Source organism: Hevea brasiliensis, chromosome 9 (assembly GCF_030052815.1).
Source record: "Hevea brasiliensis isolate MT/VB/25A 57/8 chromosome 9, ASM3005281v1, whole genome shotgun sequence".
In the NCBI taxonomy this organism is placed as follows: Eukaryota; Viridiplantae; Streptophyta; class Magnoliopsida; order Malpighiales; family Euphorbiaceae; genus Hevea; species Hevea brasiliensis.
This window is the reverse complement of record NC_079501.1, coordinates 11065798-11075839: the sequence shown is the minus strand read 5'-3', so window position 1 is coordinate 11075839 and position 10042 is coordinate 11065798. Positions and strand designations below refer to the sequence as shown.

Sequence of the window (10042 nt, the reverse complement as noted above, 5' to 3'; positions counted from 1 at the left end):
TGAAATGATATGAGCCCTCCTAGTAAATGATGTGGTGAAATGGTCTATGTATGCTTCTTGGGAATTTTCATTTTCATGCGAGGTAATTAGGACAAATAAAACATTCTTCCACCGATTATGACTAAGTTTGTGGTTGGAAACACCTTGACAAATCCATAATGTATATTACTTGCTAATGATTATAAATTTAACTTGTATACAATGGCAGAGCAAATTATGAAATCTGATTATTTTCAAATTATAAGAAAAAAAAATTTTAATGTTTGATGAGTAAAATGCATTTATCGTAAAGTATAGGGACATTAATTTTCATAATAAATATAAGATTCAGGGGCAGACATAATGAGACAATACGTGTACCTAAACATACAGAAACAAGGAATACCTCGGTAACAATACTAGGACTAGGAGAGCACTGTTTGTTCTTTTCTATTTTTAAAACCATCGATCCACAACTAGGTGTCGGGTGGTCGGTTCCGAAAAAAAACCCGAAAAAAAAAAAAAACAAAAAAATAGAAAAATAAAAAAAAAAAAATAAAAATTGATGAATAAGAGAAAAACGAGAAACCGAACCGAAAAAAAATCGGTTTTTTTTCGGTAATTTTAAAAAAAAAAAAAAAAAAAAATTTAAAATTTTTTTTTTTTTAATAAAATAAAAAATAAAAAAAAAAAAAAAAAAAAAAAAAAAAAAAAAAAAAAAAAAAAAAATTTTTTTTTTTTTTTTTTTTTTTTTTTTTTTTTTTTTTTTATTTTTTTTTTTTTTTTTTTTTTATATATATATATATAATATTTTTTTATTTTTTTTTTTTTTTTTGAAAAAAAAAACCGAAAAAACCGATTAAAAAAAAAAAAAAAAAAAAAAAAAAAAAAAATTAATTTTAAAAATAAAAAACCGAATGATTGAAAAAAATCGGTCGGTTTTTTTTTCGTTAAAAAAAAAACTGCACACCCCTATCCACAACCAGCTGTAAATAGCAATTAAAATATTTTTGAAATAATTAATTATTAATTTCAGTTGTTATTATTTACTTTTTAATTAATATAATTCTTATAAAGTTAATTTTAAATGAAAATGAGAATAATGACTTTGGAATTCAATATTTATATTGGACATTGTTAAATTTATTTTTATAAAGTTAAATTTATAAGAGAATAATGAAATTTTTTCATAAAGTAAAATTTATATTAAATAATTTAATTTTAAAAATGAAATCATTTTAATTTAAAGGCTAAAAAAAATTTTTAAGCCCTGTCAATTACACGTAAAATTAAAAAAACTCTTATCAATTTAGATGATTTATTTGAGCTTCTAATAATTATTTTTAAAGTTAATAAACTCTTATTAATTCATTTAAGCCCATAACAATTATTATTATTATAATCAAATAAACTCTTATTAATTTAATTAATCCATTTAATTCTCCTAAAAATTACTCTTGAGTCAAAATGTTTAAAAATTTTGATAAAAAAACATAATCTCTACCATGTGACATATGCATGGACAGACGTTTAATTGATATTTATTTTTATTATATAATATAAGAGTTAAACTCTCTGCTCTCTCATTTCCTCTATGATTTAGCTTTGTTAATAAAAGATAAATAATTAAAAATTGTAAACTATTATTACTATTCAACATATTTAGTATTAAATTTAATACATTTTTACATGTTCTGTGCTGATTGTATAAGAAAAGTTTCAAGTACTGCATGACCTAATAATATTAAGCATATTTAACTCACATATAATATTAAAGTCCTATTTGACATTAAATTTCAGAGCCTGAAATTGTTTTTCTAAATAAAAGTATAATTTTAAATATTCTTGTGAAAAACAGTTTGAAAATTTTGTTATTTTAATTTTTTTATGACTAAAACTGATTAAATTTATTTTTTAATTATTTTTTAATACTTTTTAATTAATAAATTTAGAAAAAATAATTTTTTATAATATTTTTAATAATAATGTTAAATAAACCCTATGTAAAGGCTTGTAAAAGTAAATTTTTTATTTATAAGAATTTTAATAAATTAATTAAATTGATAATAATTTATTTAATTTTAAAAGTAATTTTAGGGTTTAAAAGGCTTTTTTGCCTGCTTTAAATTTTTAATTATATTTTTTTATTGTTATTATTTTTTTACGTGTCGGGAAAGGTTAACGAGCCCAAAAAATCCTACCCACACCGGATTTCAGATTTGAGCTTTACCGTCACTGTTCAACTTGGTGCTACGGAACGGACCAGAAGGACAAGTCCCGCCTCTTCGCTTAGCTCGTTGCTGTTGATCGGCTTATTCTCTAATCAATTATTTCATACAGGTATTTAAAACTCGGATTCCTGAGTTTCCACTGTGAAGCTTTTGTTTCCTTTGTTTGGTGGGAATCTTCCTATTTACGCCTCTTATACAATTGAGTAAATTTGGAGCTAATTTGGAAATGGGCAACTCTGGATTTTGATTAAATTGGTGAATTTTGATTTGGGTTTCCTTTATTTTTGTAATATATGCCAGATTATGATGATGATCATGACGATTTTTTAACCAGTATTGGAGAAAATGGTGTTGGTTTTAGCTATAGGAGACCTTCACATACCTCACAGGGCAGCTGATCTGCCTCCGAAGTTCAAGTCCATGCTTGTTCCTGGCAAGATTCAACACATCATTTGCACTGGCAATCTCTGCATTAAAGTAATTATCTCTCTTTCCTATTGAGTTAATTATATTTGTGTACAAGGTTACACTTTTTTGGAGTTAATTTCTTCCTCGGATTTCAAGCTGTTAATATGGTTTGTTTTTCCTTTCTTGTTTAAAGTTGATCATTTTTTCATTGTAATTTAATTATGTTAGTGATGATCAAACTGCTACTATAACTTTTGCTTCATCTTCTCGATTTACCTTTGAAGAACCAAAATTTGTTTCTTAGTTGAATTAGGGGACTTTTTACCCCCAATATATTTGTTTGTATCAACAATGAAAGTTAGTAGAGGCTATTGTTTTGAGCAAGTTTGTGGGCTGTTTTCTTCAATATGTCTGGGATAATTTTATGAGACGTTCTCTAACTTTAGTTGTTTCTCTAATCAAGCTCTCCAACTTTAATTTTATCAATTAGATGCATGAACTTTTTTCAGAACATCGGTTTACGTCCTTAATTCTTGGAATGTTAAGCACCAGAAGAGTGATGACACATCTTCTTTCTCAAGTCCCAACAAAGCCACTGAAATAGTGTTTGCAGAGGGGTGGCATCTTTCAACCATCTTTTTTTACAAATAGACTAACAGAGAGTTCTTTTGATAGGGTTATACTGTAGGAATAATCCCCTATAATAGAATTGGAAGCCAAATTTCCTGGATTTGAGATTTGAATGAGCACTTGTGCACATAAATGTTGTTGCCTATGAGAGGGAGGATGAAGAAGTAGAGCATTTTGGAGGGTGAGGAATATATGGTGGAGATGGGAAGGATGCACACTTATGTGCATGGATTTGGTTGATAGCACATGCTGGAGCATTTTTATCAGAGAAGTGCTTTGCTTTTCTTCATCTTCTTCTAGTTTTTCTTTCCAATTATCAACTACTATTGATTGAGAAGTAAAGAGGGGAATCTTCTCATCTAATGAAAATAGGGGCCAAAAACACACACGCACACACACTCATTGAAAAGCAATCCTCTCATAGCTGACATGGCCAATTTAATCCACATTTATATTTGTGCTCCAATTTGCCAAGATGTTGGCCCATAAAAGATCTATTTATGGTATTTGTAAAAGTTTGAGCACTCAGATTGCTAAATTAAAATAAAGAAACATATCAAGACCTTCAACAAAATTTTGTAGATTGAGAATACCGCAACAACACAGCAAGATAGAAAGAAGGATTATTTTAAATAGGATGATGAATCAGTGCTCATGTTCTTACCGTGTGTGCACACAGAATCCTCGGGGTTATTGATAAAATGATAGATGTCGAAACTCTGAGTAAATTTTTTGAATCACTGCCTTCCTTTTTAATATTAGCGTGTGCTGTGTTCCTTCAATGAACAGGAAGTGCATGATTATTTGAAGAGTCTTTGTCCTGATCTGCATATTACTCGTGGTGAATATGATGAAGATTCACGTTATCCAGAGACTAAAACCCTCACCATTGGCCAATTTAAGCTTGGAATATGCCATGGTCACCAGGTTTTGTCTTTATTCATCTATGCCTCTATCTTTGCTTAATCTTGTCACCTAAGTTTAACGAAATACGTATTTACTGACTCTATGCAGTTTCATGTTTATGATTTGTTTTGCTTATGATTCATATCTTTTGATAGCTGCATTGATTTGAATTACTATCACATGTACTACAGTATTGGGAAAAAAAAAATAAAAACATTATAATTTAGTGGTATTAACAATATCATATGTGAATTGCAGTCCTTACATGTTTCAAATTGTCAAGTTAACCCTACCATTTTTTTTTATCTGAATATATGAACTATTGTTCATGATCAGAATGGAAACGATACAGCCTCTCCTTAGCAAGAAAAGTAGCTAACTGAGGGGTTTTTGGGGGGAGGGGGTGGTGGGGTTGGGGTCTCATAGACCATTAAAAGAAAGATTAATATTTTTTAATATGTGCTTTAGGGGCTCAAATTTTAATGCCGGTAATAATCCTTGAGCTGCTTGGAATGTTGAATATCCCAAATAATGATAAGCCTATTTTCTTTGACTTGATCATTGTGAAGAGATTTTTATTTGCATCCCAAACGTGTGTCAGGGAGTAGCGGCCTCCATGATAATTGCAATGAATGAAAAATGCTTATTTTTACTTTTAGCTAATATATTTTCTTCCTGCATCAGGCGCTTATCCTCTGTGGTTTTCTTTCTGCAGGTCATTCCATGGGGTGACTTGGATTCACTTGCAATGTTACAGAGGCAGCTGGATGTTGATATCCTAATAACTGGTCACACCCATCAGTTCAAAGCCTATAAGCATGAGGGTGGTGTTGTTATAAATCCTGGCTCAGCCACTGGTGCCTACAGTAGTTTCACTTACGATGTAAACCCAAGCTTTGTGCTGATGGACATTGACGGGTTGCGTGTTGTGGTTTATGTGTACGAACTAATCGATGGGGAAGTAAAGGTTGACAAAATTGATTTTAAGAAGACAGCCACTACTCGCTCATCACATTGATCCATGTTCTAATGATCTCTGTACTTCTTGTAGTTCCCTAGAATTTGTTTAGTTGAGGGGTCTTATGTGACTATAGAAGCCTTGTTATCCTGTTTCTAAATCTAAACACAATACATATGGAGATGAATAAATGTGTTTTTATTGATGAGTCTGGTGTCCCAAAATTTCTTTTATATTGCGATTGTGGAAGTGGTAGACTGCTGGCATGGAATTGTTGCTGTTGTGTTTCTTCGTTATTGTTATTATTATCCTTCTTATTATTTCCAAAGCTAGATACTAAAAATTGTTCAGTTCAAGATTTGTGGCCTCAAAGCTTGGTTCAATGTGGCTTTCTTAGACATTTGAGAAGAGTAGAAATGAATGTAAAGCCAAATTCATTCATTTTTGGATTCATATAAAAAAGAAATCCTAATCCATCAATCTTGGGTGGAGTTAAGATCGCTTTGGTTAAGTTTTGAGAAATTATTTATAATCAAGAATTCTCTTAATTATTTTTTTAACATTCAAGAGATTTTTTGTAATACTTTATTTTAACATATTAAGTCCATCACTCGAAATTAAATGATGAACTTCTTTCATCAGAGAAATTATTAGGTACACTCATTATACATGTATTATCTTTCATAATTATGTAGGATTCATTCTTTATATTATAGGGAAGGTCTACTACTCTTCTGTGTGAGAGGGAGTACTATTTTTTAGTGTTCCTGATGTATCTAATAATTAGCTCTCTCGTCAAGGCTAAAATAAACTTGAAAGAATAAATTATGAACGTCGCAAATTACTAATTCAATACCAAGGTCCCATCATTTTTGAAAAACTACTAATTAATTCTTTGGCTCTTTACCGGTTGCCCCTCCTAGTTTTGCAATTTTTCATTTCACCTCCTACAATTTATTTAATTGGAGAATGATTTTTCCCCCAATACTCATTGTTAATTGACATTGAGTAGGAAATTGTTAAAATATTTTTTATTAATTTAATTATAGAATGTGTTTGAGGAAAAAGTAATAATAGTGTTGATACAATTTAAAATGTTTAACGAAAATAGATAGTAAATACATAAAAAAAATATTTATTTTTTATAAATAAAAATGTTTATTGATAGTTAAATGTAAATATTTTATTTAAATTTATTGTTAATTATTTTATTTGAGATGTGCGAGCATGCCTAGTAATCGCCTTTTCAATGGAACAAAGAAGAATCTAGACTTGAAGTTTCGAGTGCGAAAAGTTTCGTAAAAATATTTTTAATAATAATCAGTAAAAATTTACCATTCAAAAGAATTATTGTACACAATGGGTGGTTTTTTAGAGTCCAAAAATAATATTTATGTGATAAATTAACTTAAAATTTATTTAGTTGTCATTTTGTTTTAAGAGAATGTATATTTTCATTATTTATCTAAATGAAATTCATTTACAAATTATATTAATATGTCCATATTTCTATGTAAATAAAATAAAATTAAAGAAAGGGCATAGGCATACAAATTTTGGGAGGGGAGGGGGAAGTTTGTTTCCTTCTCCACTTGAAACAAGTATACTACGGAAAATCATCAGACAAAAAAATATAAACTCGATCTCATATGAAAATAAATTTAATAATTAATTAAGATTTATATAAAATTAAATAAAATGTATATAATAAATAAATAAATAAATTTAAATATAAATATTTAATCTCATAGTTGTTAAACTCGTTTTCATATGAGATTAAATTTTTCATTATCATAACTTGAATTTTTATATAAAAAAAAATGCTCACTCATTGATAAAGCAAACACAAGTATAGTTGCAATTAAACGTACTCCTGAAGGGTGAACCTTAATTAATTAATTAATTAGGGTTACTATTGATGACAAATCTCCTTCTCCCAAAACCCAAATACATATGTTAATATTAATATTGGTAAATAGCAGTCTGTCTTCTTCTTCTTCTTCTTCTTCTTCTTCTTCTTCCTTCAAAAAAGTTGAAGATGTTATGGTATCCCACGTACAAAGGAGTAATTAAGACTGAATTATGCAAAAAATGAGAGGATCTTAGTTAAACAAACAAAGTCACCCCATCTTTGAACAGATCACAGCTAATTATTAGGAATATAGGTGAAAGCTAGTAGAGTTGAAACCAGCGAATGGATGGCAAAAGTTGCAGACATGCTCCTTGTAGCTAGCTTGAACGAGCTTGAGATGAGATCATTGTGAGTTGGCCAGCCGGAGAAGAGCGGCTACTGCTATAATTAAGTTGTGCCGCCTCATGTTGTTACCTGCTCAGATTAATATAAATAATTCTCCAAGCCTCAGCCGGAGGAGAGCCGCTACTGCTATAATTAGGGTTTCTTGTCGTCAAGATACGCATGGCGAAGAGGTAAGGAAAAGCGCAACCACCATCCATGGTAACAAATATACTTCCATCCATGGTAACAAAAGTAGGTTTTTGTTCAAGATTTTACATGAGAATTAAAATCAAGCATTCTTTGCATCCAAAACCTCAAAAATTGAACACTTACTGATAATAAAATAGCAAATACCTAAAACCTCAATATTTTCTGGACATGCAACTGTAGTTCACCTTGGCTAGCTACTCCAAAACTGTCAGCAACTCATTATATCGAAGTTTATGTACAGTAATTAAGAATAATCAATAGAACAAGATAGAAAAAAAAAAATTTAAATAATAATAAATCAGTTTATATATTTACAATCATCATATATAGTGATTTTTCTTTTGAGTTTGGAATTAAAATTTACAAACTCTGAAGATAATTTAGTAGTTAAATTAAGTTTTTCCTGGTTTTCACATCTTTAATAAAAATTTTTTGCTCATAAAAAAAAGTTTCCAAGCACAAATGGAGTGGAAATTACTAAAATGAAATAGAGAATTGCAACAAGAGAAAAGAAAAGGAGTTGGTGCTACTACAATGATCATGTGCAAATGGAATGATGAGACACAATAAAGCATGAATTCGGAGAGAAAAAGGAAAAAAATAAAAAAAAAAAGGAGAGAGATTGGCTCATTTAAACAGAAGCACTGCCATGATAATTCAAAGCTGAAACTCATTTGAGTTACACATATCAAATGACACCAGGAGTTCCCCCAAACACTTCAGTGGGAAGATAAAAGTTTTGATCCAAATAAGGGCTCCCAATGAAGTATTCAGGGGAACTCTAGGGGACACCCGATGCTGATTTTTATCTAGCTATGGATGCATGCTTGGAATAGAGAAAATGGCTGCTATTTATAGTGAGCAAGCACACTTTCCCAGATGCCAATTCCTGTGTAAGGTTCTTACAATGTATGGAAGAAGTCTTCAAGATAAAGTTGTGAAGAGAGCAGTGAAATGAAACTAGACGCGAATGCGGGCTAAATGGAGGAATAATAGTGATGTATTATCCTTTCATTTTCGTCTTCTCTTAAAAAGAATACAAGAATCAATATGTGTCCTCGGCCTCACAATTTTCTTTTCTTTTTGTTTGAAAAGTGGAGTTTCTAGTTTCTATGAACAAGGATTGCCAAGTCCAGCATCCACACAAAAATGCATTATCCCGCAGGTCCACTACGCCTATACCTTCAGATATAGTTCCTGGCAAAAATGAATCATATGTATTTGATGGGCTCCTTTTGTCTACTTCCAGTTTGCTTATATTTATGTGCGTATAATGTATGTATAGATACGCACACATTTGTAATGTGTGCATAACCTTAAAGCTAGCTAGCAGTACTCTTCAATGTAATGGCCTTGGATTTGGAAATGAATCCGTACATACCTTAATTTATAACTAGAAAATTTTTATGACTCAATCTATTATCCACTTAATTAAGATATAAATATGTATATTTTACTTATTATAAATTCATCAGATAAATTAAGATATAAATGTGTGTATTTTATTTATTTTATTATAAATTCGTCACATACTTTATATTTCAAGAACATACGGTAAATAAAAATTTCTTAATTTATTAATGTCCATCCAACTTTTTTTTTTTCTATCAATAAATTTCACTTGATAAATAGACTGATCATAATGCATTATTTTTTTCGATTAAGAATATCATCAAATTAATTCACATAGTAATTGAAACTATATAACACCTCTCTTCAGTGCCTGAATTAAACTTTTTTTAGATATTAATTCTAAAAAAATAAAATTTGATCTATAAATTGGAAAATAAACTCATATAATTTATTATCTAATCAGAACCTTAATATTATAGCATTGTTTTACTGGTGATTATTAGAGATATAAAGTAAACCTTTGCCTATATATCAAAAAATTACTCATCTAAAAGCTTAAATTTATATATAAGTAATATCCTCGCACACGAATGTTTATTGATATTTTTTATTCTCTTTTAAAAGTATATTGTTTTTATAAGTTAATACTTAACATGTATTGATATCATAGTGAAGCCTGAACTAATATAATTAGAAAATTATATCCTACTTAACATGTATTCTTTCTGCGTTGTGTGAAACACCAGATTGAAGAACAAAAGATTGAAGCTTTATCCATTTTCCCTACATTTAGTGTGATTATTAAGAATAAAACCATTATCTGACGTGCTTTTCAGCCGCAGCCCTTCTCTTAACGTGTACCTGTTCACTTGATTCTGGTTCGGAGTAGGGATGGCCACAAAAGAGAAGAAAAGGAATCACGCAAATAAATAAATAAATAATTAAATATATCTCGCCAAATCATATTTGAATAATTTCTTATGTCCCCCATGTATTTAATGGACATCAGGCCTCTACATTATCCGCATTGAGCATTCAAGCTTTCGCAGTTTCATCATCTACTGAATCACTAAACAGGTATCCTAAAATGAATGAATCCAGTTTAAATCAATGAAACATGATCACAATGAC

General features: G+C 29.5%; 1 protein-coding gene across 3 annotated transcripts; it reads left to right on the top strand.

Moving 5' to 3' along the window:
* Nucleotides 1-2108: 2108 nt before the first annotated feature.
* Nucleotides 2109-5320, top strand: LOC110653547 (vacuolar protein sorting-associated protein 29). Of its 3 annotated transcripts, none has more exons than XM_021809234.2 (4): nt 2109-2319; nt 2545-2687; nt 4038-4175; nt 4870-5320. In XM_021809234.2, exons 2-4 carry the CDS (start codon nt 2556-2558, stop codon nt 5170-5172), a joined length of 573 nt encoding a protein of 190 aa, XP_021664926.1. In that variant the 5' UTR covers nt 2109-2319; nt 2545-2555; the 3' UTR covers nt 5173-5320. The 3 variants fall into 3 exon arrangements, with proteins under 3 accessions (XP_021664926.1, XP_021664924.1, XP_021664925.1); XM_021809232.2 differs by having other exon boundaries at nt 2110-2319; nt 2511-2687; XM_021809233.2 differs by having other exon boundaries at nt 2110-2465.
* Nucleotides 5321-10042: the final 4722 nt, after the last annotated feature.

What these genes read in the sequence shown, in the direction of transcription:
- LOC110653547 (XM_021809234.2), top strand. Translation starts at nt 2,556, where the DNA reads ATGGTGTTGGTTTTAGCTATAGGAGACCTTCACATACCTCACAGGGCA. An exon ending in CTGGCAATCTCTGCATTAAA is followed by an intron (nt 2,688 to 4,037) that starts GTAATTATCTCT and finishes TTCAATGAACAG; the next exon opens with GAAGTGCATGATTATTTGAA. An exon ending in GAATATGCCATGGTCACCAG is followed by an intron (nt 4,176 to 4,869) that starts GTTTTGTCTTTA and finishes TTCTTTCTGCAG; the next exon opens with GTCATTCCATGGGGTGACTT.